At 38.3% G+C, this 27672-nt stretch overlaps 2 protein-coding genes and 1 non-coding gene across 8 annotated transcripts; all 3 read left to right on the top strand.

Moving 5' to 3' along the window:
- Positions 1 to 192: 192 nt before the first annotated feature.
- Positions 193 to 12759, top strand: EMB1895 (ARM repeat superfamily protein). Of its 6 annotated transcripts, XM_022302084.2 has the most exons (10): positions 193 to 430; positions 515 to 629; positions 710 to 847; positions 928 to 1067; positions 1351 to 1796; positions 7579 to 7761; positions 9513 to 9620; positions 9724 to 9927; positions 10010 to 11892; positions 12009 to 12759. In XM_022302084.2, exons 4-10 carry the CDS (start codon positions 992 to 994, stop codon positions 12568 to 12570), a joined length of 3462 nt encoding a protein of 1153 aa, XP_022157776.1. In that variant the 5' UTR covers positions 193 to 430; positions 515 to 629; positions 710 to 847; positions 928 to 991; the 3' UTR covers positions 12571 to 12759. The 6 variants fall into 6 exon arrangements, with proteins under 6 accessions (XP_022157776.1, XP_087973829.1, XP_022157779.1 ...); XM_088117703.1 differs by having other exon boundaries at positions 825 to 1067; XM_022302087.2 differs by having other exon boundaries at positions 193 to 629; positions 825 to 847.
- A 1854-nt stretch (positions 12760 to 14613) lies between these two features.
- On the top strand, positions 14614 to 26630 carry NUP155 (nucleoporin 155). Its single transcript, XM_022302074.2, has 13 exons — positions 14614 to 14973; positions 15426 to 15595; positions 17021 to 17147; positions 18624 to 18886; positions 19256 to 20885; positions 20986 to 21198; positions 21697 to 21944; positions 22043 to 22457; positions 22683 to 22888; positions 23953 to 24310; positions 25102 to 25320; positions 25463 to 25791; positions 26296 to 26630. Exons 1-13 carry the CDS (start codon positions 14815 to 14817, stop codon positions 26411 to 26413), a joined length of 4455 nt encoding a protein of 1484 aa, XP_022157766.1. The 5' UTR covers positions 14614 to 14814; the 3' UTR covers positions 26414 to 26630.
- LOC148209229 (U6 spliceosomal RNA) lies at positions 15971 to 16072 on the top strand. The gene has a single exon (XR_015787511.1). It is a non-coding gene; the product is annotated as a U6 spliceosomal RNA (small nuclear RNA).
- Positions 26631 to 27672: the final 1042 nt, after the last annotated feature.

Here is a 27672-nt window from a genome sequence, read left to right as displayed (position 1 = left end):
ACATGTCGTCAAGTTTCGAAGAATGGACTGATTTAAAAATAATGCACATTTGGGCTTTTTATTTAAAAAACCGAAAGTAACGGTTTTCCCGGTTTACTTGAAACCGGAAAATATCCGAACCGGACCAAACCGAAGTCCCAATTTATTTATGCGGACCAAACCGAAAAAGCAGAACAAAAACCGCAGCGCGGCCGTTGAGGCCCTTTTCTCCACCTCTCTCGCCGCCATTGTTGTCGCCGACACCCATCTCCCTTCGTCACGTTGTGGCAAACGAGATAACAAATTTAGCATTATTTTTCATATAGTATTGTATCATAGGATTGGAAAAAATTTGATTCCGAAGGTAGTGCTTATTCGATAAACTCTTGATTTACTGTATAAATTCAAGTTCAATTGGTGAAAGACACTATTTACTCCATGAAGTTCGGAGGTTCGATTCCATCCCAACCATTGTAATTTTGTATTTTTTTTATTTATTCGAAAAATTTACTGGTTCAATCAAGGACCTGGGCAGCATTTGGACTGGAGGCATAAGCATCTTCGTTGGGTGGCGGGAGGCAGTTCGAAACTGAGCACCAGCCCTGTTGTCTAGCCGGCGGCGGTCGGAGGTTGCTCTGGGGTTTAAGAAGGTAAGCGCTTTCTCTCTCTATCGCCTATTCGCTTTTTGCCGCTACTCTTAGTTGGAGATTTTGATCACGGAACAATACAGGGGATTGTGTTTATTTTTCCTGCTAGTGCGAGCCATTCGTTTACTTCTCATTGGCGGTTGATTGCCTAATTGAGAGTTCGCTTAATCTGCGTGGTGTTCTGTTTTATCCGTGTAGTTCAACAATCAGTATCGACCAAGGTTCGTAGTCTGAAGATTTGGGTGCCGAATTTTGCCCTTCCTTTGGTTAGAATGGACTAATTGGAAATGATTTTGTAAAGGTGGGGTCTGTGGGTTCTGAATGTTCGCGTGGCACTGTTATTATTTTGGGTATCTGCATCAAATATGGAGAGGAATGCTGCAGCTTGTGCCATGGAATGGAGTATTGAGCTAGAGAAGGCTCTTCGTTCCAAGAAATCAGGTGTTCATCTGACTATTCTTTGATCACATGGTTTTAGATAAGTGGCGAAATGAAATTTTGATTCCGATGACAAAAGAACAATAATTCACGTACTTGAGAGGGAGTAAATTAATGGGAGAAAAGCAAGATTTACTACTGATAGATAAGATTCCTTTCACTTGATTCCCCATCAGTCGAGCATCTCCATTGAACTAAAAACAACGTTGATTTCTAGTTTGGGTTTGTAGTTATGTATTAACAACTTCTTGATGTAAAATAATACTTGCAATTTGTGATTATTCAGGTCGAGCTGCTGAAGCCATACTTCAGATTGGGTCTCGACTTCAGCAATGGAGTAGAGAGCCAGAACCAAATGTAGCAGTGTATAATATGTTTGACCTTGTTACTTGGGAAGATAGGCTATTTTCCAACACAATTCTCTTACGGCTTGCTGAGGCATTTAAGTTTGATGACAAGCACATTAGACATGCAGTCGTTAGGGTATTCTTATCAGAGCTCTACAGCCGTGACAAGACGAGAAGTAAACAATATCAAGGAATTCTTTCAAAGGCCAGGGTGCAAAACCACCATGAATTACTGACTAGAGTGAAGGTTGTTCTTGATGGAGGGGATCCCGAGTCTAGGGCACTAGCTTTGGTTCTATTTGGATGTTGGGCGCATTTTGCAAAAGACAGTACCCAGATACGTTATTTGATACTTTCTAGTCTGTTATCTCCCCATATCTCAGAGGTGAGTGCCGTATACATTTTCTTATCTTCTCACATGTAATCTTTCTATGACAATTTTAGTTTATGCTATCCAACAGGGATCATTATATAAATGCCCTTATGATGAAGGAATGTTTAAGAAAAACTTTCATCCTTTTTCTTCCTTAATAAGAGTTTCTTATTTGGCATAGAATGGTTTGCGGTGAGAGATAGATTCTCCTTTTTATTTTTTGGTAGACTCATTCTCCAACAAAAGTAGTGGTATGCTAAACATGTCGTTCCTGTAGGCTATAACAATTTGGATCATCAGTATTTAGTAAAATGCCCTCGATGCTCTTGATGCAAAGTTGGTTACCCGTACCTTAACCTACCAAGTGTTATGTTGTCTTCAACAATATCATTTTTGGTGTAATGATTTACTGTGTGTTGGATTATTCAGAATTTAACGAAGTGTATATGTTATTGAAAAGCCAGACCCAATTTTAGTTATATGTGGTGGGCATGCTGTTAGACCCCCCATTGTTAATACTTACCGTATGAGGGGCATAAAGGGAATTGTACTAGGGACAATAGAATGACGTTCGTGAGGGAATAACGGTTTGGGTGGGGCCCAGCTTTGTAATAGGGCAATGAGTATTAGAAGGGTGTCTTGGGATTGGGGAGAATCAGTCTTGTTTTGAGTGTAGAAAGGTTGTAAGGGAGAGAATGCCCACCCTCTCGAATAGGTGGGTCGGCTCTGTATCGCTTGCGGGCTGTTTTCATCATTTTAGTACTAAAAGTGAGGCTAATCCTCACAAATTGGTATCAAAGCGAGCTCAATACTGGTATTAACGATCGACAATGATGGTGAGGGAGTTGGAATCGCGATGTGAGGCAACAGAAAAGGAGATTTCCGATATTAAAGGAGCTATTACCACTCTCTGCGGGAAGGTGGAAGAACAGCGAGCGATGAGCGAAAGGATTCAGATGATGCTGGAGGGCTTTATGTCGGAGATCATCGGTGGGAACTCTCCGTCACTTCCGCAACTTGAAGAAACTTCGGCATTGAAGAACAAACAAATGGCCGATACTTCACGAGTGATTCAGATTAATGACCAGGGGACCGATCGAAACAAATTCAAGCAAGTCGAGATGCCGATTTTCACAGGTAAGGAACTTGACTCTTGGTTGTTTCATGCTGAAAGATACTTTGAGATTCATAAATGGAGAAATTAATTGTGTCCGTGATAAGTTTCGATGGAGTCGCATTGGCTTGGTATAGATGGCATGAGAACAGGGACCGCTTCACTGGATGGGGAACCTGAAAACTCGTTTGCTGGATCGTTTTCGGAGATCCAAAGAAGGCCGGCAACTGGCGAAGCTGTTAACGATCAAACAAGAAGGAAGTGTGACTGAGTACCAGGAGGCGTTTGAAGCCCTCTCAGCACCCCTGCCTCAACTATCGGATGAGGTTCTGGAATCCGCCTTCCTCAAGAGTTGGATCCCGTAATTAGCGCTGAGGTCTTAGCTACAGAGCCCACAGGGACAGACCTTAATGAGCTGGATCCAGTAATTAGCACTAAGGTCTTAGCTACAGAGCCCACAGGGATAGACCAGATAATGTGTCGGGCCCAACTTGTTGAGGACATTGCTGCAGCAGTCTAAGAAGTAGGGGAAGGAACAATTGACCGGAATGCGAAGATCAATGCCATAGGGGGGAAAGCGATATCGAAACCAGCAGAGACCCACGCTACTCATACGGTCACCTTAGCAAGTAAGCCGAGAACGGTGGCAACCTCGAGTGCGACAGCAATGGCGAAGAAGGTGCCCACCTACAAACGCCTTACTGAGGAAGAATATCGAAAACAAGGGAGAAGGGGCTCTGTTTCAAATGTGAAGAGAAATACACTATGGGGTACCATTGCAAAAATCAGCAACTGCGCATAATTGTAGTACACGATGGGGATGAGATGGAAATGGAAGAAGTAGAGCCTGATGTGGTTGAGCCGAATTGTACTAAGGAGAAGGGAAAATCGGTGATGTGCCGTCTGAACACCATCATGGGATTGACAACCCCTGGAATGATTAAGCTTAAGGGGACGTGAAGGGTTGCGAGGTGGTGGTTCTCCTAGACTGCGGAGCCACCCAGAACTTCATCTCTCTTAAGTTAGTGAAGGAGCTAGAGATTACTCAATCGGACACGTTTAACTATGGCATTATCACAGGGACAGGGATGGCTGTCAAGGGTCAGAGAGTTTGTTGTGGCGTAGTGTTAGAGCTACCTGAAGTGACTATAGTCGAGGATTTTCTTCCGATTGAATTGAATGACTTAGATGTGATTCTAGAAATGAAATAGCTCCAATCCATGGGCAAGATGGAAACGGATTGGCCAGCGTTAACGATGTCGTTTATACGAGGAGACAAGAAGATCACCTTGCGAGGGGATCCAACTTTAGCACGTTTGGAGGTGTCCCTAAAACGTCTCTCCAGATCTTGGCAAGACACGGATGAGAGGTACGTTGTGGAGCTGCAGGCTCTAACGGCTCAAGGAGCAGGACAATTGGAAGAAATGGAGGTCAGGGATGTGCATCTCTCGACAGAAGTCCATCAGCTTTTGGATGAATATCGAGATATCTTTCAAAGTACAGAACAGATGCCCCCTCAACGCGCCATTGATCATAGAATTCAGATTCAGGAACGAGTGGCCCCAGTTAATGTAAGGCCATACCGTTATGCACATGTGCAGAAGACGGAGATTGAAAAAATGATAGGGGAGATGATCCAAAAGGGGCTAATAGCCTAATACAGCCAAGCGTGAGCCCTTATTCCAGCCCGGTCATATTGGTGAAAAAGAAAGATGGAAGCTGGCGGTTCTGTGTCGATTATAGGTCCTTGAACAATGTTACGGTGTCGGACAAATTCCCAATCCTAGTGATCGATGAATTGTTGGATGAGCTTCACGGTTCGCGCAGTTATTCCAAGATTGACTTGAAATCTGGTTACCACCAGATTCAGATGGCTCCGGGGGATGTCCAAAAAATAGCGTTTAGGACGCATGAAGGCCACTATGAGTTTCTGGTCATGCCATTTGGGCTAACCAACGCTCCTGCAACATTCCAAGCTCTAATGAACCAAGTATTCCGGCCTTTCCTACGTAAGTTTGTCTTAGTCTTTTTGATGACATTCTGATTTACAATCCAGATTTATCATCCCATATTACTCACTTGACTGGTAAAGGTTTTCAATCTCTTGCGAGATCACTCGTTATACCAATCTCAAGAAGTGCTATTTTGCACAAGAGAGTCGAATATCTGGGCCATTGGGTTTCTGCAGAAGGTGTGGAGGCGGACCCTGAGAAAATAAGAGCTATGCTCTAGTGGCCCCTTCCTACCAACTTGTGAGAACTACTAGGATTCCTTGGCTTAACGGGGTATTACCGCAAGTTCGTGCTGAATTATGGGAGCTTGGCAGCGCCACTCACTCAACTCCTCAAGAAAGATGCCTTTGAATGTAGTGAGCAGGCAACCAAAGCTTTTCAGAAGCTAAAAATGGCAATGGTGACCTTACCCGTGTTGGCCCTTCCAGATTTCAACTTGCCTTTTGTTATCGAGACTGATGCGTCAGGAACAGGCTTAGGGGCCGTCCTAATGCAAGAGCAACGTCCTATCGCCTTCTTCAGCCACACACTCTCAAGACAGGGACAAGCCTAATCCGTGTATGAACGAAAGTTGATGGCCGTTACTCTTGCTATCCAAAAATGGCGACCTTATCTGTTGGGGAAAAGGTTTGTGTTGCGGACGGATCAACAAGCCTTGAAATATCTGTTGGAGCAACGGATTGTGCAGCCCGAGTATCAACAATGGGTTTCCAAACTGCTTGGATACGACTTCGAGATACAGTACAAACCGGGCCTTGAAAATAAGGCAGTTGACGCCTTGTCCCGCATGCCCATCGGCCCTCACTTAGCTGTCATGACCGTGCCCTCTCTATTAGATGTTGAGTTATTGAAAGCTGAGGTGCAGACAGATCCCGAGCTATCCAAGATCATCGCTGAGTTGAGAGAAAGAACAGAACCGAAGCCTCACTATAGTTTGCAACATGGAGTGCTCTACTACAAGAATCGAATGGTGATCTCTAGCCATTCAACCTTGAAGGCTGCTATTTTGCACCTATACCACAACTCCATCTTAGGAGGACATTCGGGATTCTTGAGGGCTTATAAGAGAATTACAGGGGAGTTATATTGGCAAGGTATGAAAGCTTATGTGAAGCGCTTTGTAGAAGAATGCTATGTTTGCCAAAGAAACAAGTCCCTATCCGTTGCATTAGCCGGATTACTTCAACCGTTGGCCATCCCTGAGCGGATTTGGGAGGACATTACTATGGACTTCGTCGAGGGATTGCCAAAATCTCAGGGACATGACACAATATTTGTCGTGGTTGATCGGTTGAGAAAATATGCTCATTTTATCCCCCTCAACCATCCTTTCACTACCAAAGCCGTGGCTGCAGTTTTTATTCGGGAAGTGGTGCGACTTCATGGATTCTCTTAATCCATTATCTCCGATCATGACAAAGTCTTTCTCAGTCACTCTTGGACGGAACTCTTCCAGATCCAAGGTACCAAGCTGAAGAGAAGCAGAGCTTACCATCCGCAGACGGATGGACAGACTGAGATAGTGAATAAATGCCTCGAGACTTACCTACGTTGCTTTTGCAGCGAGTCACCTAAGACGTGGGGGCAGTGGCTTTCTTGGGCGGAGTACTGGTACAACACCACCTTTCATAGCTCGTTGGGTATCACACCTTTTCAAGTCGTCTATGGACACGCGCCACCCCCACTGTTATCCTATGGCAGCCAGAAGACAGCCAATGCCACTTTAGATCAGCAGCTTGCTGAACGTGACACTGCCATAGCCGCGCTGAATGAGAATTTGCTAAAGACACAAAACCACATGAAAAAACACGCGGATACTCACCGCCGTGAGGTGGAGTTTCAAGTGGGCGATGAGGTCTTCCTAAAAATTCGACCATACCGTCAGAAATCATTGGCCAAGCGACGGAATGAGAAACTTGCTGCCAAATAATTTGGCCCCTATAGAATCCTGCAGAGAATTGGCACAGTGGCTTACAAATTGGAATTACCCGAGGAGGCAGTTATTCACCGTGTGTTCCATGTCTCCCAAATTAAAAAGGCAGTGGATGCCAACATACCCGTACAACCCATTCCAAACCAATTGACTAAAGATTGGGAGTGGCGGGCAGAACTTGAAGGGATTTTTGCTACGGGGATCAATGGGGATACAGGCTTGAAGGAAGCATTGATTAGTTGGAAAGGCTTACCGGAGGAAGAGGCCACATGGGAATCATACTTTGATATGCAGAACCAATTCCCAGATTTCCCCGTTGAGGACAAGGTGGAGCTAATAGGGGGGGAAGCTGTTAGACCTCTCATTGTTAATACTTACCGTAGGAGGGGCAGAAAGGGAATTGTACTAGGGACAATAGAATGACGTGCGTGAGGGAATAACGGTTTGGGTGGGGCCTAGCTTTGTAATAGGGCAACGAGTATTAGAAGGGTGTCTTGGGATTGGGGAGAATCAGTCTTGTTTTGAGTGTAGAAAGGTTGTAAGGGAGAGAACGCCCACCCTCTCGAATAGGTGGGTGTGTTTTTCCTGCGGGCTGTTTTCATCATTTTAATACCAAAAGTGAGGCTAATCCTCACACATGCCTGTTTAAGAGAGGAGACTTTTTCCATGATCACATGATTTTCTGAATATACCTGCCTCCACAAAGTGTTTGAACAAGTTTTTGTGTTCTTACAGGTAAAAGCATCTATATTTGCTGCAGCATGCATTGGTGAGTTAGCAGATGACTTTGCACAAGTCTTCTTAACGATGTTGGTTAATATAATGACTCCGTCTGCAAATTTGGCCATTAGAATGGCTGGAGCTCGAGTGTTACCAAAGTTGGGATGCTCACATTCAATGGCAAAAATGGCCTACAAGGTTATTTCTGATTTATCTTGGATTCAAATACAGTGCATATTTTTTTGGGATGATAATCAAGTCCTAACATGGCTTTGAAAGAGGTGGTATGTCCAATTATTTTCATAAATGTCATGCCATCTTGAAGTTGAGGGAGTGTAAAATTGGTTCAAAATGATGTTTACTTGTTTCAACTTGGAAGTACTTGTATATGCCTTAAATTAATGTGCAAGTTGACACACTGAGGGGCATTTTATTTGGTTGAGAGCTTGACAGTTTGGTTATACAAATGACAATATCTTAGATCTGATCCTACTACTGAACCTAAAAAAGTCTATTAAAAAAAGACAGTTTTCGGGACTTGTGCAGGGCTATGGGATATTTCCCATAAGGGAAAATTGGTGGAGATATATATTATATTGCTGACCTTAAATCGAGTACATTCTCTTAAGAACTTCAGTATTTATTATTTTCTTTTATTAAAAAAAAATTGTGGATAAGATGAAATTGTTCACTCCAAGCTTATGAGGATCTTAACCATATCTTGTGGAGTTGTATATTCTTTCATTTTCTCTCAATGAAAGCCGTGTTTCTCGTTTAAAAAAGAAAAATGAAAAAAGAAAAAATCTGAAAAAAATGAAAAAAGAAAAAATCTTTCAGTCCAAGCAAAAGGTTACAAGAAAAGAATAAAGGGTCCGCCCAAGCCGGAGGAGATCATAGGAAAGCACTCTAATTGGACATAATAATAACAATTTACTATGGTAAAAGAAACATGGAACAGCTTTAATAAATCCTTTTGAGGATGTCCCAAGACCCGTTTTCTTCTTTTCCATAAACTCTTTAAATATACACATTCAGCCTGGGGTTTATCTAAAGCCGAGATTATGTGCTGCCTTAAAAATTTCACACCCTTCAAAGGGCCTTTCGAACCAGGTCTTATAGGTCTTGGAAATTGGTTTGCACTACAGCCCTTCCAGGACAACCTTTTCTTCATTACCCTTTGTGTAAAACTTGGTGAATTTTAAAAAAAATAGAACTCCTGTTCAACGTCTCTCTATCACAAGGTTATTCATGGAACTAAAGACAAAATGATCTATGAAATTATTTTCTTTGTCCTGTGATCGATAATTTTATGGAAGAAAGTAGTGTAGCCATTCGCTCCTTTAACCATCAAGTCTTATTGTCTCCAAAGGCTCAGCTCCTTAACCACCTCCTTTAGTGAAATTCTTCACTTCTCTTTCAACCTAACTTGATTGATTTTAATTTTTTCCACCGGGTTCCTTTTTAGCAAGTACACGCAGAGTGTCCTTTTTCCAATATTAAGCTCAATTTTGTAGCGGTTTTAACTTGAGATACAAACCTAGGACTTCTTATCTAAAAAAAGAGGTACAAACCTAGGACATCCATTTACAGCAAGTTGCTCTACTTTTCCTTAACGAAATATGAAGAACCAGGGTCCCAAGTTCAACAGCCTTCTTGGACAAAAACATACGGGTACTAACTTCGATACTAATTCATACGTCAGATTAGATCTCTGCTTCAGCGATGGAAAAAGTTTTAATGATAAATCCAGTAAATACATGGACTAGAATGTATCATTATTGATTTCCAGAGTTACTTTTCTAGTGTTGATGCTCGTATTTCTTTGAACTTCAATTAGATACTTTTGGCTAAAAAATCCACATGCATAGAAAATATATCACTGTGCTGATTATGACTTTGCATTTCAAAATTATATTCTCTGACTTGGTTCAACTATCTAATTGTTTTAGGCTGGACTTGAGCTCACCTCAGACTCTTGTGAAGAGGATTTTTTGGTTGCAATGTTATTTTCACTATCCAAACTGGCTTCCATGTCAATATTTATTAGTTCTGAGCAGGTAACTATTCTACACAGATGGTGGTTGGTTTTTGACATTTAGGATTGTGGTCTTCTTAATCTTAATAGGAATATTGTTACTTTTTTCTGATGTCCCGACGCAGGTGCAATTGCTTTGCTCATTTCTTAGCAACAAAAAGTCTGTGCGTGTGCAAGAAACATCCTTAAGATGTTTGCATTTTATTTTCATGAAAGGAGCATGTCAGTTTACTAATATGGCATGTACGATCAGGGTTTTAGTCAATGCACTAGATGAAGACATGCTTCCAACTACTTTGCATTGCGATGTTTTACGACTGTTGCAAAAGGTCATTCCTGAGCTTACATGGATGAACTTGTATTTTAAATTTTGATCTTGAAATATATTGAATCACAATGGATAAGTTGCAGATTCTTTTCGATGTGCTGCCAAATCCTTCTTTTTTGGATGCAAACGAATACTCTAAACTGGTAACAGCTGTGGAGAGTGCAGCCCGATCTCCAATGAAGTTAAAGAGCCTCCTTGCTGTCCATACCTTGGTGAATTTATCATTAAAACTTTCTGGACAAATGGAAGTAGAATCAGGAGGTCGTTCGTTCTCTTTGTTGCCATCAAAGGTTATTTCACTAATCATGGATCAAATTGCATCATTAGGAAAGATGTTAGTAGATCTTTCTCAGTCAAAGTCTGAAGTGTTTCAAGAAATTAAAGGGCTGCTAAACCTTCTCCTGCTCATTGTAAGAGAACATTCAGACCTGTGGATTTTGCTTTTGGATAGAATATGTTTGACTGTTAAATTATTTATGGATATATATGAAGATTTCAGTGATAGCCAACAAACAGATATGAACTTTGAAGGAGACAAAAAGAATGATATCAGCTTGAGATTTGCATTCATTCTATATGGACTTGTGGCAATCTGCATTGGTTACATTGGTCAAGTTGTCTCCATCACCCCTGAAATATTTGACAAGGTGAAACTAATGGTCAACAGTGTGTGCAAAAGCTATTTGTTCAGTCGCCATACTTGCATGACCTACTCCTTGCTATTGAACTGTAAATTCATTTTGAGTTGCAGGATAACTGAGGATTTTAGTACTTGGAATATTGACAGGTTTCCATGTTTTACTTTTTGTGAAGATTTAACTGAAAACGAGATTCTTACGCTCGAGTGTGCAAACAAGTTGCTAAAGGATGGGGATGAATGGCCTACTTACAAAGCTGGGAGACACGCAGCATGTCATGGATCGTGGTTTGCTGCCACCTTGATTTTCGGCCATTTAGTGTTGAAGGTTCAGTCTGATATCTTCCATTGCTGGTTGAAATCTTTGTTTCAGTTTGCTCTTGCGGAGAGAAAAATCCACTTACTGCTGTTACCACAATATGGTTCTGGTTTGGCTAACTGGTTAGAGAAGGAAATGATTTTAGATATGTTTTCCACTGAAGAACCAATAAACCAACATCAAGCTGGGAGTATCACTGAGGCCATTTACTACGACAAGCTTTTGGAGGCCCACCAGTGTCTTTGCTCTTCAGGTGAGACCTTAAAGGCGGCTGCTGTTTCACCGGTTCGAGCATTTTGTTTCCAGAGATGGTTTTTGTCATTAAGAGCTAGGGTTTTAGGAAATGTGAGGAGCATACTTAAGCTGTTGGAAAACATATCATATTGCAACAGTAGTGACTATGTTAAGCTTGGGACAGTTGATACTGTTGCCATCCACGAAACTATGAAAGAATTTAGCAAATTATCTTTATTGATAGAGAGGTTGTCCCACGAATTGGATCTGATTGTAACATCTTTTATTGGAATAGACACCAAGAGTTCAAACGTTATTTCAGCCCTTGCATTGAATTGCTCTCTGTTGGCCTTCTGTACTGGTTTTGCCTTTCATGTTCCAAACTTGGCTACAACTCTAATGACTGAAAATGTGGAAGATTTCAGAACTAATTTACATGCTGAACTCATTCAAAATCTGGTTGGTAAGTTGTGGTTGGTGGACAGTGAAACAAGTAAGATCCTTCTACAGCTTTTCGAGATCACTGGTGGACCAAATAACTGCTTGCGTTTGCCCTCAAGAAGCCAAATGTTAGATGTGGGATATGAAATAAGAGACATTTTTGCTCTCTGTAGTTATGCTGTTTCCGAGGTCGTCGGTTTGCAGAGCAAATCGAATGGAACGAATGAGGGGACACTTCTCCAGGTTATCAAGAATGGCATGCAGTTTTTATCGAACATTCTTACGCGGTGGATGAGCATTCCATTCCGAGTGCCCAAGTACTTCTTTTGTGTAAGGTATACGGAGTTGTTTTCTCTTATAGTTTTTATTTCCTTCTAGTAGGTTAGCGGTTGGAGTATTTATTTTCATTCAATTCACTCACCTGAGTTCTGGAATTGATTTCAAATTTCAGGCCTTGCGTTGGGTCCGACCTCTTTGCCTCTACGGATGCTCGTAAACCGGATGGAATATCTATCCCATTCGGCTTCCACCTATCATTAAATCTTTGTCTTCAACTGAGAAACATCCCGCCGAATACATCAGTTCAAATAACCAAGATGTACTGCATTTTGTATTGTGGATTATCCTTTCAGGAACCGAGGCACACCGGCGAGAACAACGAACCAAAACAGCAAGCTTGTGAAGCTTGGGAGAACGACGACATGGTAGCAATGCAGAACAAACTGTTCCATTATGTGACCGAGTTGAGCAAAAACGAGGCCGATGTTGGCAAGCGTGGAACCTCGAGTTCTCGCACAACCGAGAGGGTAGTAGAAGTGTTTGTGCAGTTTGAACCAGATGAGAAAGGGCAAGGATTCTCAAATTGCTTGCTTGATGTGTCTAGTTTTCCTGTTGGTTGTTATAGAATCAAATGGTATAGCTGCTGTGTTGATAGTGAGGGGTCTTTGTGGAGCCTCCTCCCTTTGAATTTTGGACCATTATTTACTATCCATCAACTTCCATTGGTTGGGTGATTTTGCATTGGGCTTCCCTCTTGATTTTAATTTAATGATTTATATATTTGATGTAGTTAGTTTGAGTAGTTTTTGTTTAATTATTTTTGTTTTTTTTTCTTTAATAGTGTAATTACTTGATGATTATTTTATTTTTGGTTTTGTCGTAAACATTAAGCTTATAAATATGGGCATTTCTTTGTTTTGCTATCTACCCTTTAAGAACATTTCAAAATCTAAGTCAAAATTTAAAAACTTCAAGGAAAGAAATAGTTTTTAATTTTTTTTTTTAATTTGGGTTAATAATTCAAATGTGTTTTCAATAAATTTGAAAATGTGTTGAATAAATTGCGAGACATAAAACTTAAAACAAAATCGAAAGGGTCTTTAATTGGCTACTTTGATCCTCCACCAATAGAGCCGTTAGCTTTTGTGTTAATAATGTCATAATAAGATTCCATTAGGGAGTCAAATCTCTCATTTTATATATCATTTTTTAGTCTATCGTGGATAGATGTGCGATGCTATATTTACGAGTTCTTTTTTTATTTTTCGTATATTTTTATTTAGATCGAACTTAAATTTTTGTTTAGTACAATAAATTTGGAGACATGAGATTGAACCTTCGACTTTAAAGAAATGAGTAGGGTGTCTTAACCGCTAAATTAATGATTTGGCTATATTTACAATTATTTTGCCTTAGATTACTATTTATTCAATGACTTCTTGTAACTAATCTTCCCAATTTAATTCATAAGAATTAAAATACATTTTTATTTTTCCTCTTTTTAAGTGACATAATTCATGCTCTAAATTTATGTATACTCTCCAAGTATCACTCAATATGAGTTTATCATATTTTAACATTCAATGAAATAAGGACTACAACTTAAAAATGTTAAAATGTAAGGGACCATATTGAAACTTTTGAACTAGTAGGGATTAAATTAGAAAAAACATCCCAGCACTATGGACTAAAACATTTTTTTGGCCTATACTTAAATACATTAAAAGAATGTTAGACTATAAATTTGATCCTTATAGTTTGAGCTTAGTTTGAATTTGGTCTACATGCTCTTAAAAATTATAGTTTAGTCGCTATGATTTGAGCTTATTTTCAATTTGACCTTGTAGTGATAAAAAGTTCCAATTTGGTTTATAATTGATGAATTTTTTTTAGTACAACAAATGTGTGGTTGAGACTTGAACCTTCGATCTCAAAGAAAATAGTAGATGCTGCTAAGTCATTCTTATATTGGCGATAATTGATGAAGTCCAATGAAACTATGAGGACCAAACAAATTAAAATTAAACCCAAATATAACGACTAAGTCCTCGTTTGATAACTATTTTGTTTTTTAATATTAAGCTTAAAACCTCATTCCACCTGAGGTAGTTAAAACAATTATTTTGTTTTTAAAATATGGAAATGTGCACCCGATGAAAGGTGAAAAACAAACTTAAGAAATTGCGAGAGGACAAGTATAATTTAAAAAATCACAAAGCAGAAAAAACAGGGAATAATTTTTAATTGGTTGTTTTGGTCCATGTACTATCATTAATTAATGTACTTTTAAAAAGTGACAATTTTGGTCCATTATTTTTAGTTTAAACCTAATTTTTCTTATTACAATTTCAACGCAGCACTACACTCAATATACTTTTTAAAATATACTCATTGCTTTATACCAAAAGAGTTTTCATTTTGTGTATAATTTATGTTAAATTTTGCAAATAAAGACTAAAAATAATCACCTTTTAAAATTACAGAAATCAAAACAAAATGGTCTGAAAATACATTACTTAAAATGAACTAAAGTTGAAAGCATTGGAACAATGAATAATTCTAAATTACATAAACTAGAATGAAGGCTGAAAATATATGAAAACAAATAGTATTTAACCATTTTAATTTAACAAAAAGAAAAAAAAAAGAGGAAAAAACCGAGTTACAACGAATAACGTTAAAGCATGGAGCAGGCTCGACCGGCGGTCTAAACCGGGTTCGTAACGCTCCCCAATTAAATATCCTAAATTCCCCGCCACTGCGAACCCGCTCAAAAACCCTACCTTTATGCTCAAACACTTCCCAGCTCTGCTACTAAATTCTCTATCTCGATTCTCCAACGTTCAATTGTACAGAAACCAAGCGCCACTACACTGATTCAACGTTCTGATTCTTTATTTTTTCCTTCTACCCTCAAATCCCAGAGGTTGTCCACCCAATTTCGCTCCCCCAAATTCTGTTTTAGGGTTCCGAACTAGATGGCATTGGACGAGGATGTCGTGCTACGCGATGTCACGAATGCCGGTGTCGTCATCAGCGACCGCATTGCCAGAGAAGCTGCCACTCAACTTGATCTGGAGGAAGCGCTGGAAGCTTCGAGATACGCTAGCGATCCATATACAACCCACCCCAGAGAGGTAATTTTGAATCTCATGGATTTTTTTATTTTTTATTTTGGTGGGTTGATGTATTTACGAACGTCGTTACATGCTGGAAGGTTTTGGAAGTGCAGAATTATGTTTGAAGTATATGATTTTGATAATGCCCTCTTTTTTAACTAGCAGCCTGTGTTCTCAAACGTGATATTTGTGGGTTTCTTTTGTTCCATTGCGAAACAAGTTCAACACAATTTTATTTTTTTCTCTTTTTCTTAATGGAAGTCTAGAGCTTCTTAAGTTATACATGAATTTGACTCTATATTGATTAGTTTCATGTAAAAACAATATATATTTTGAATTGTATTTTCTGGTAGTAGTAGTCTTATAGTATTTAAGAGCATCATCTTAATGGTTTTGCTATGTACGACTTCGTTTGCTTGGTTGGACAGAAATTGTATTAAACATGCGATTATGTTCGTTACTTCTTATAGTGGCCTCCTCTGGTGGAAGTGGTGGACACTTGGGAGTTGCCCCAAGTGCTTATAGAAAGATACAATGCTGCCGGTGGGGAAGGAACTGCCTTATGTGGAATATTTCCGGAAATACGAAGAGCTTGGGCATCTGTTGATAATTCTTTATTTCTTTGGCGATTTGACAAGTGGTGAGTAAACTTTTGTCATGTTAGATAATTCCACGTATTTTGAAATCTAATAGTGAACTATAATGTCGTTTGCTGCACTTGGATGACTTCTTGTCCATAATTTTTAACATTTAATGTATTCTATTTGTAATTGTGATGATTTTGGAATCAACGTTCATCACTTGTTTTTTTCCTATTCAGAGAATCAATTATTTTTAAGTATTGAAAATACATTTAGTTAAATATTTTAAAGAACTGTGTGTTGCGTGGTAAGGAACTGGAAAATTGATATTCTTCTCTATTAAAAAAGTGGAAGAAATTGTAAAAAGGTTACTTCGCTTGGATTAAATGATAGTTGGAACAGTCAGTTTGAGTTTAAAGTATTATTCAATCCAAGTCTCTTCGAAGACATCTGATAAAATTGGAACGATACAGAGAAGATTAGCATGACCCTGCGCAAGGATGACACGCATAAATCGAGAAATGGTAAAGTATTATTCAATCTAATCCAAGCCGACCTATGAACCCCTTGTGTTAGTGTATTAATAGGGAAATATTGGGAATGTTATTAGAATATTAGTAGGGTAGAGTGGTTGTAAACAGAGGGAGGTAAGGAATTTTTGGATAATAGGTAGATTATTGGGAATCGATCGCCACTCCCATAAGGTTATACCAATGTGTATTTGCTTTTTTGTATGATAACTACAAGTATGCTAATTGCTACTACTATTATTAGTATTATTATTTTTTAATACAAAAAGCGGGGAGATTGAACCTTTGACCTCAAGGAAGGTAATTGGTGCCCGATTCACTCATCTATGCTCAGATTGGCAACTATGCTACTATTAATACCCTTATAAAATTCTCAATATTTCCTTATTAATACTCTAATAGTTTGATCATTGTTGTGAATCGCATGCTTACTTCAACCAAGATAACATCGGTATGAAATTTAATGTAGTCTTCTTGTAGAGATGTCAAGTTTCCCACATTCTCGTAAGTATCATGAATTGAATAGCTATGTTTATGAGAAATGAGGAAAATTTTGAAGGACTCACAAAAAAGAAAGAGTTTCTCGAATTAGTGTTTTGAGGTATGCTTATCAAAAAGGCACCTCGCTTCCGGTGTGCGTGCATTAGTGGTAGTTCTACACAAAAGAATTAATACTTGTAATGCCAATTTCTCCAAAACCTGTAGTGTATTAGTACTATAAAAAGCCTGCCATGAAGTTTTCACATATAAAACAAGTGCTATTGAGATTTTTCTTGATTTCACTATATTAATTGCAGACTAAGAAATGAGAACTTTATTTGGCAAACAACAGACGTATAAACATTACCAGCTGGCAGTAGATCGTTAGGTGTTTATTGAATATTTATCCTTGAAGAGTAGCTACCTTGTCAAATTACGGTGCTTTTTATTTCTTTACCACTTTATGTTGGTCAGGGATGGTCAATGTCCCGAGTTTAATGTGGAGGAGCAAGCCATATGTGCTGTTGGCCTCACCAAATCCAAGCCTGGTGTTTTTGTTGAGGCAATACAGTATCTTTTAATTCTAGCTACGCCAGCTGAGGTAATAATTTCCCAACAGTTCTTTTATCCTTAACCTGTTTCTTGTATGTTTCAGATTGGCCCATTCTAATCGACTGGTTATTCTAATGCAATATTAATGGAAAAGTAGCACATAGGATATTTTCTTTGAACTTTCTGGGTTGTGTTGACTTACCCATAGCCTGTGTCTGGATAAATAATTTAATTTTTTGGGGACTTTTTTGGTTCCAAGTAGCTTTTTAGTAAGGTTCTCGTCCAAGATTGTGTCTCAAGCAGTGAGTGGTTAAAATAAAGATTTGCAAGAAAACATACAAGAATGCTGCAAGCTCCACTACCTAGAGTTACTTTGTTGATTTGGTTGGATTTCTGCACCATATACATTAACTTAGGCCACTGTTGGAATCTCTTGGTTGGAAAATTCTTCCTAGCGAGGAGGCTCGACCTCTTCCTGAGTCATCCGAGCCCTTACTAGAATTTTTCTGGAAGCAATGTCTACTATGAATGATGCTTTTTTATTCCCTCAAGGAAGTAATGCAACTTTGCTTCAACTCCAGTCTAGGAGAAACTAACCTAATTTTATGAAGTTTAGGATTTTTGTCTTGAATCTTCAAACAACTTTGCTTCACAACCAAAGCTTGTTTGGGGCTTGTTCTTATGTTGGCATTATGCACAAGCACAATAGTTGTAAGTTTAAGAAAACTTAACTCTTTTAGTGTCTCCAATTTAATGCTTCTTCTCTGCTCTTGAGAACTCTTTGCATTTTTCTTGGATAAGTCCCTTTTTAAGTGTTTTGAGACCTCCTTGAATGAAGCCTACGTAAATTATTTATAGATTGCACTGTTTTCTGTCCTTTTGTTCTAAGTTCTATAATGGGTTCACCTATTGCATCCCTTAGTGAATGGCTCGCGTGTGAGCTATATATAACTTCACAGGACACGTTTACTATCTTAATTTGCACCTACAAAGTCATTGGTTCACACATATGAATGGATAATACACCAAAGATTTGCTCACATACTGGACGGTGGATTTGACTTCTTTTAATTGACTTCAACTATGTGACTGCACTTTTTGAGTTTGTTTGTGCATTGTTTGAGCTATATATAACTTCTTGCAAGATAAAAACCTTACACACGTGCTCGAGAAAGTGTATGTAAGTTACCATTAAAGACGAAACTTGACTTGAGCCGTGTTTCATTAACTTACACTAGGTTTTGCTGCTAAAGCTGATTTGAAAATGTTGAAACACTTTTATGCAAATAGATGTATGTGTACAAAATGCTTATCAATTTTCCTACTCTGTTTTGTTTGGTTTGCCTCATCATCTAAGTGTATCTTTCATTGAGCTCAAGGCATATGATAGATTGTGGCGAAGTCCTAAAGTTTCCTTAACTGCTCTAATTGCTCCCTGGATTTCTCTTTTGTCAATAGTTTCATCCTTCCTTGTCCACAAAAAAAAAAGCTCCATTGTTTCTTCTCAGCATCTTTTTGTTACCAGTTGATTCTTGTAGGTGTATGCTCTTCTGGTGGTGCTGATGGTACAGATCCATATGCAGAGATTTCACTCCAGCCTTTGCCGGAGTATACTATAACATCAGATGGAGTCACTATGACATGTATCACTTGCACTGACAAGGGACGAATTCTGTTGGCCGGCCGTGATGGCAACATTTATGAGCTTCTTTACACATCCGGTTCTGGTTGGCAAAAACGATGTCGTAAAATTTGCCTTACTTCTGGTTTAGGAAGTGTGATATCAAGGTATCTTGTGGAATTAAATTCATAAAAGTTCATAATCATAGTCTCCTTATTGATGGTTTTATATTTGTGTTTGCTGGCATGTTCGTGATATGAAGCAATAATTTTAAGTTTTTATTTTCTATATTTATCTATTTATTATTTTATAAATTTGTATGGTTGAACTCCTAGTCTTTCTTTCGTTTGCATTATCTAGTGGAAAGGGTTGTTCATTATCCAAAAAGACATTGAGCATCTCAAACTGACAAATTAGTGCTCTTTTTATATGAATAAGGTTACTATCTAATGAATGTCCTTGCAGCATTTTACTTCTCTAGTGGCATCTGAATTTTCAAGGTTTCTACACTAACCTCAATTGCGTGGTATCTTCAGATGGGTTGTGCCAAATGTATTCAATTTTGGAGCTGTTGATCCCATTGTCGAAATGATATATGATAGCGAAAGATGCATTTTGTATGCAAGAACTGAGGAAATGAAAGTTCAAGTATTTGTGTTAGGACCCAATGGTGATGGACCCCTTAAGAAAGTAGCAGAAGAAAGAAATCTGGTCAATCAGAGAAATGGGTCTTATGGAGGTAGACAAGCAAAAGGACCTAGAGCTATAAATCAATCAGCAAAGCCATCTATTGTCTGCATTTCACTCTTATCTACACTCGAATCAAAGTCTTTACACCTTCTAGCCGTTCTATCAGATGGTAGAAGGATGTATTTAACCACTTCACCATCAAATGGAAACTTGGGAGCATATAGTTCCAGCCATCAGAGGCCAAGTTGTTTGAAAGTTGTGGCTACAAGGCCTTCTCCTCCTCTAGGTGTTGGTGGAGGACTTACATTTGGTGCCAACTCTATTTCTGGTAGACCTCAAAATGAAGAGATATTGCCAAAGGTCGAGACAGGTTTTTACTCTGCTGGAACTCTGGTCCTTTCTGATTCATCTCCACCTACAGTGTCTTCGCTTCTTCTTGTGAGTAAGGATCCAGTAGCACAATCTTCCATATCTGGTACTTCACCCTTAAATGCAAGGACTTCTTTTGCTTTAAGGGAAATTGTTTCTTCCCTTCCAGTTGAAGGTAGAATGCTTTTTGTAGCAGATGTTTTACCCTTACCAGATGCTGCAGCCACTATGCAGTCCTTATATTCACAAATTGAATTTGGGGGGTCAGATTTCCCAGATGAGCATAGTGAAAAAGCAGTTGGAAAACTATGGGCAAGAGGAGATCTATCTACCCAACATATATTACCTAGGAGGAGACTTGTTGTATTCAGTACCATGGGCATGATGGAGGTAGCTTTCAACAGGCCCGTAGATATTTTGAGAAGGTTGTTAGAGTCTAATTCGCCAAGATCAATTTTAGAAGACTTCTTCAATAGGTTTGGAGCTGGTGAAGCAGCTGCTATGTGTCTAATGTTGGCTTCAAGGACTGTACACTGTGAAAGTCTTATAAGCAATGTTGTTGCAGACAAGGCAGGTGAAGCTTTTGAGGATCCAAGAATCGTTGGAATGCCTCAACTTGAAGGCACAAGAAGTGCTGCTGGTGGGTTTGGCATGGGTCAGGTTGCTCAGGAGGCTGTGCCAGTATTTTCAGGTGCACATGAAGGGCTCTGCTTATGCTCATCAAGATTGCTTTTTCCACTCTGGGAACTTCCTGTCGTGGCTGTTAAAGGCATGTCAGATTCTACTGATGCTTCACGTAATGGACTAGTTGTATGTAGACTTTCTGCTGGAGCCATGCAAATCCTTGAGAACAAGCTCCGTGCTCTCGAGAAGTTTCTAAGGTCGAGAAGGAATCAGAGAAGAGGTCTTTACGGTTGTGTAGCTGGCTTAGGAGATGTTACAGGTTCTATCCTTTATGGTAGTGGTTCAGATTTTGTTGTAGGCGATCGGAATATGGTGAAAAGCATTTTCGGTACATACACAAGAAATATGGAGTCTGCTGGGAGTGGAGCTTCTAATAAAAGGCAGAGATTGCCTTACAGTCCTGCTGAATTGGCTGCCATGGAGGTAGTTTAAATTTTCAGCAGTAAATATGGAGGCTTTTCCTTCCTAGGATATGTTCTCATTTTTGTTCTTTTTTCATGATTTTATGCTCGTTCAACTGCAGGTTAGGGCAATGGAATGTATCAGGCAACTGCTTCTTAGATCTGCTGAAGCTTTATTTTTGCTTCAGCTTCTTTCACAACACCACATAACACGCTTGGTTCAGGGTTTGGATGATAGCTTTAGGCAGGCAATAGCTCAGTTGACTTTTCATCAGCTTGTTTGTTCAGAAGAGGGTGATAATATTGCTACAAGACTTATATCTGCTCTCATGCAGGTGAATGGCTTTGTTTCTAGTTTAAAATGGAAGCGACTATTAATTTAGCACACATAAATTACCAGCAAATGTTTTATTCTCCTCTTTTTTAATAAAGCTTTTTATTAAAGAAACAAGATTTTTGGAGGCCCCTTCCTTTGAAGCATTATATTAAAAAGTACAACAAGGCCATAGGCCGTAGAAAAAACACTGCAGAAATTTCATTTGCCTCTTGCCCATTTAATTCTCTCTTTCAAGCTTTTGCTTCCAAGTTATTTTTTTTTTGGTGACTTTCTTTTTTTAACTAAAAACAATTGGATTTTTATATTTTCATTATTTATGGCTGAGATACTTTTTTCCAGGCTCCTTTGTTTTGTGCTGTCTTCTATTTTTTGTATGGCTTACTCATACTTTCATTCCTCCTGACCAAAGCAATATTCGAAGTTCAAAAAAAAGTTTTGGATATTTTATATCTCACTTTGGACCAGCTTCCTTTAGCTGACGTGTTTACTATGCCAGTACTATACTGGTCCTGATGGCAGGGGAACGGTAGATGACATTAGTGGGAGATTAAGGGAAGGCTGTCCAAGCTACTTTAAAGAGTCTGACTATAAGTTTTTCTTAGCCGTTGAGTGTCTGGAGAGAGCTGCTGTGACTCTTGACATAATGGAAAAAGAGAATCTTGCTAGGGAAGCCTTCAATTGTTTGAGTAAAATTCCAGAGTCTGCAGATTTGCGAACTGTATGCAAGCGTTTTGAGGATTTAAGGTCAGTTTATTTTCAGGCTTATTGCTAATGCTGATATGTGTGTTTTAGGAGGCATTTTATTATTTTAGTTCGAGACTTAATATGAGTGGCCATTCCAGATTCTATGAAGCTGTGGTTCGTTTGCCTCTGCAGAAGGCTCAGGCTCTTGACCCTGCTGGCAATGCTTTTAATGATCAAATTGATTTGGCTGTTCGAGAACGCGCACTTTCTGAACGTGAACAGTGCTATGAGATAATTATAAGTGCTTTACGTTCACTCAAAGGTGATGTCTCACTGAAGGAATTTGGGTCTCCCATGAAGCCTGCCGCTTCAAGGTCCATTCTTGATGCAGCATCACGTAGTAAATATATATGCCAGATTGTTCAACTTGGAGTTCAATCCCCAGACAAAATATTCCATGATTATCTGTACCGGTCTATGATTGATTTGGGCCTTGACAATGAATTGTTAGAATATGGAGGACCAGATCTGGTACCTTTCCTACAAAATGCTGGGCGACATCCCATACAGGAGGTTTAAACTTTCTTCACTTTATTATCACTCATTTGTATTCCATGTAACTTGTCAGTCAAGATGTTGAAAATTTTCATTATAACCCTTGATATGGTAGAAGTGGAAATGAACATTTTATACCAAGGGAAAAGGTTGTGATATAGATAGATATATTAACTTTTCACTTCTCTACTCTAAAATATTTATTGGTTTATTGTATTCACATTTCTATTATACATGGTCTAGGTTCGGGCTGTCTCAGCTTTAACTGCTGGGGCTTCTCCAATTGGTCAGTCTGGTGCTGTCAATACATCAAATGAAGCAAATTTTTTTGATCTTTTAGCTCGATATTATGTTATGAAGCGGCAACATTTGCTTGCTGCTCATGTGCTGCTAAGACTAGCTTGTAGACGCTCATCTGATCCTGGTGATGGTCCTACTTTGGAGGAGAGGTACAAATTCCTAACATTTACCCTTTTTGTGTGAATGTTGTTGCCAATATATATAAGTCTATTTAGATTCTCAATATGCGTATAATTTCATGTAAACATGTTTCACCAGTAATGAATATGGTTTAGAGATGGAGAGTGTTTTCATTGATATAGAGACAGAATTGCTGAAAGAATTCTAAATGCTGGGGGTTTTTAATGGTTTGGCAAAAAACAGTGTTGAACAGTTATGATTTGGTCTAAGGTTTAAAGTGAATAGAAATGTCCTGTGGAAAAAATGCAATTACGGGTATGGTGTGGGAGTTATAGCTTATTGAAAATTACCGCATATTCAAAAAACGAGATAGAGATGGAGTCTTCAAATTGACAACAGCAACCTTCATTGTTCATGCGAAGTTCTTTATCAAAATCATCGTTCTAACTATTCTCTATTTGTAATAAATTTTAATTGGTTTTTTAAAGATAAAAGAAAAAGTTATGAAATGTTTCTCCTTGGTTGCAAAGGGGGCCGTGAAATGTGGAAAAGGGAATTAGTGTTGTGGTTTGGGTTGTTCTTTCCTCTTCCCGCACTGGGGTAATAGCTACTGACTGTATCAATGAAAGATCGTATTTCCTTTTCATATTTTCGTGCCTTTTAACTTGTTCTCTCGTTTCCTTTTCTTCCAAGTGTCCTACATTGTGGAAACCATTGTAAAATGATGTGCACCTTGTTTTTCCGTTATTTAAGCAAAATAAACAAATTACATACATACTTTTTGATGGTTGGAATTTTTTAAATTTCTGAATAGCCTTTTATTTTTGCATTTATGTCTTAATAGGGTTTATAATTTTCTTTGGAAGTATGGAGTTTCTTATTATGTACTTGTGCATGTCGTATGAAATATGTGGTTGGTTTTTGTGTCATTCTGAGCTCTACAGCCTTTGTTATACTGATGTAATGACCAAGCTAGCTTTTGGTTTTTAGTCTTGTCCAAATTTTGTTCCTTGAAACTAAGTTTTGGCATAAAAGAGTTTTTCTTGTTGAAGTCTCAGTTATGTTCTTATTTTAAATGACTCGTCCTACTTAGGTGCCAATACTTAAGCAATGCAGTTCTACAAGCAAAAAATGCAAACAGTAGCAAGGGGTTGGCAGGTTCTACTCCTGATACCTTTGACAATGGACTGCTTGAACAGCTCGAAGGGAAACTTGCTGTCCTTCGTTTCCAGATGAAAATTAAGGAGGAGCTGGAGGCTTTAGCTTCAAGAATAGAAGCCATGCCGAGTACATCTAATTCTGTCCAAAATGAAGTGATCCCAGATAGAAGTTTGGCTGCTAATTCCAGTATTGCAAATACTGCTCGGCAAAAGGCCAAAGAGCTGTCATTGGAATTAAAGACTATAACTCAGCTATACAATGAATATGCCATTCCATTTGAGCAATGGGAGGTAATTATTTGGTTTTTTTGTTTTAACTTCATCGAATTATATGATTTGCTATTCTCTTTCTTTTTATGTTTATTCTTAATCCATTTGTGGTGAATTCTTTTATATCCCCGCTCATAACTTTTTGGGTAAGGTTTTCTGAACCGAGTTCAGGTCAATTTTGATGGTTTGGTGTAATAAATATTTGATGGGCAGGCATTGAATGCCAAATTTGTAGACAGAAAATTGTTGATATGGATGGGAGGGGGGCCACGTGCGAGTATAATGAGGGGAGAGTCCAATTAGGCAGGGTGAATAATGGATTATGGAAGTAACATTGAAATCCCCCCCAAGAATTCAGTTATCATCACATAGAATTTAAGAGCTTTTTGTGTGCTTTTAGTGAATAGAATATATATATATATATATATTTTTTTTTTTTGAGATATTAAATCCTTGCAAGTTAGAACATTGCATGTTTTACCCCTTAGATTCAACTTTTGGGGAATGTAACGGGAATTGCCGATGTCGTAGAAGTATTATCTGCTTGCTCGCTAACCTTATTATTTTTAATGTGTTATATTAACATTTTAAATTTGTATTAATGAAAAAACTTACTTGTGAGGGAACATGTACTTTTCTAACGGGTAAGTATTTATGATTTAAAAAAAAGGAATAACCATGCATGAGACTTTAAGTGTCGAGTAAATTTTAGGATGTATTCAAATCAAGATTGGGAATAATTTATGGATTCTTATGTTAAATTGCTCTTCTTTATTCTGTCTGATGATGGATTTTCTACTTGCGGCTTTCAGATATGTTTGGAAATGCTGTACTTTGCAAACTATTCTTGTGATGATGATACTAGTATTGTCAGAGAGACTTGGGCTCGGCTAATTGACCAAGCTATTTCTAAGGGTGGCATTGCCGAAGCTTGTTCAGTATTGAAAAGGGTTGGCTTCCACATTTATCCTGGCGATGGAGCTGGAATACCTTTAGAGACTCTCTGTCTTCACCTTGAGAAGGCTGCATTGGTATGGTTGTGTATGTTAAGACATGTTTGATAATATTTTGTGGCGATTGATTGTAAATTGTAGTTATAATTTTCTATTCATGATGTTATTGATATACCTATGATATCAACTCTTTCTTCTTGTGATGTTTATCTTTATACAGGAGAGATTGGCTTCAGGTGTTGAATCTATTGGGAACGATGATGTTGCAAGAGCCCTTATTGCTGTTTGCAAGGGTGCAACCGAGCCAGTATTGAATGCTTATGATCAATTGTTGTTAAATGGTGCGATCCTGCCATCACCCAAACTCAGGTTACGCCTCCTTCAATCTGTGCTTGTGGTACTCCATGAGTGGGCCATGTCCATATCTTCACAGACTACGGGTAGAAGTGCAACTGGAGCATCTCTAATTCTTGTTGGAAAATACTCTTTGGATCAAATAGCTATTGCCAACCAAGGTGTTCGGGACAAGATAGCCAGTGCTGCCAACAGGTTAACTTCATGATTTTCTTTTGCTCGTTGATACTCATTCTGCTTTATAGAAGTTTTTTTGTAATAATTGTTAGTTTGATATATGTAATCTTATTTGTCAAAGAGAAAACTAGGAGATTTTCTTTGCTTCGCAATTTTGTGGAGAATTTGGCTTGAGAGAGATAACAAAATTTTAGGGGTTCAAAAAACTTGGGAGGATGTGCGGGATCTAATTAGATTTAACACTTATTTATGGGCTTTGGTTTCAAAGGTTTTTTTTTAATTAGTAGTTAGGTGTGATTCTTTTGGATTGAGTCTCCCTTTAGGTTTTCTTTAGGTTTTGGTTCATTTAGTTTGACTATTTTTTTTTATACTTTTGTATATATATTTTTTCATTTTTTGAATGAAATTCGATTTCTTATAAAAAAATTTCTGTAACCAGTCTAAATCAATATCTCAGCATGTTTAAAAGGAAAATATTCAAGTTATTAGTGTGTTAACTTTACTTCTGAACTTTTGTAACAGATATATGACCGAGGTTCGTAGGTTAGCACTTCCACAGGACCAAACAGAGGCTGTATATCGAGGCTTTCGGGAGCTTGAAGAGTCACTAGTTAGTCATTTTTCTTTTAATCAATTTTGATTTATCTTTGTTCCATATAATCTCTGTTGTTGTACCAAATATTTGAGATTTAAATTGATTTGTCCAAGATACAAGGGTAGATTTTTCGTGGCTGAAAAGTGACTTCTGTAACCCTGTACTTGATGTGCAATGTGCAATGTAATATCATTATAAGGTACTCGATGCAATGTGAGGTTAAATAATAGAAACTACCAACTTGTGTTGGCGTTTCGGTAAAGCTATCATAATTTTGTCTGTATGAACCGCTACTCATCATTGGGAAAACGAGAGGTAGTAACATTTCTTTTTTCACAGGTAAATGGCTTTAACATATGTTTTATACAGAGATAACAAAAGGAGGATAGCATTATAACTTGTGCCATTTTCTTAAATGTAAATGTTATCTCATTACTTAATTGCAGACCTCATTGCTGCTTCACTTGAAGTATGTTTGGTGTTACTTTAGTACACAGGTAGCTGGCCCGGGCATCTACGACGAATGTTTCAACCATCGAGGATGTTATGGTTGCTGCACATCTGCTCGAAATTTACAACATTGGTAATGCTTTTGTGTGTGTGTGGATGTAAATATTTGATTCATCCATAGTTAGTATCATTCCTATCCATCATGTTTGTTTGTGCCTGGAAATGCATTTCAGTAGAGTAACTGTTATGAGTTAGATCACCTTTTGAGAAACTCGGGGGCTGATTTGGCAGTGTGAGAGTTTTGAGCTCAATTTTCATTTGAAGCATATTATGTAATACGGACAAATGGCTCGAGGTCGAGGGCGTTGTAACGGTAAAGCGTTCCAAGTAATGTTGATGGTAAATTTCATATTGTACATGGAGCAATGAAGGCATCTGATTGTTTCATTGTATGTGATTTTTCATCTTTATAGAACCTGTGGTTTGTTTTTTTTTTTTAATTATATTTTGAACAGTTAATGGAAAAATAGTCCAGATTTGGAGGTGGAACTGACCCTCTAAAATGAGAGACTAATTGGTTTCTGTTTCCACTTTTTCCATTTTATAATGCATTCAACTGAAGTTAGTTCCATACACACAAACACCAACAAAATTAATAAGTCACAATCATGCCTTCCTTGGAACCCTCGTGAATTTTGTACCAAACTTTTTTTTTTCTTTTTCTCGTGATTCATTCAATAAACGTGAGAATAATACTTTTTAAAACAAAATTTCAAATTGAAAGTTTACTAGAAAGTCAAAACTGCAGCTCGAATATTGAATTTGATGAAATTGAAAGTTATGAATTCTTTTCA

This window comes from Momordica charantia (assembly GCF_013281855.1).
Source record: "Momordica charantia cultivar OHB3-1 chromosome 9 unlocalized genomic scaffold, Mcharantia_2.0 BLBB01000009.1, whole genome shotgun sequence".
Lineage (NCBI taxonomy): Eukaryota > Viridiplantae > Streptophyta > Magnoliopsida > Cucurbitales > Cucurbitaceae > Momordica > Momordica charantia.
Note: the sequence above shows the minus strand (reverse complement) of the source record. Positions and strands in the feature narration are given on the sequence as shown.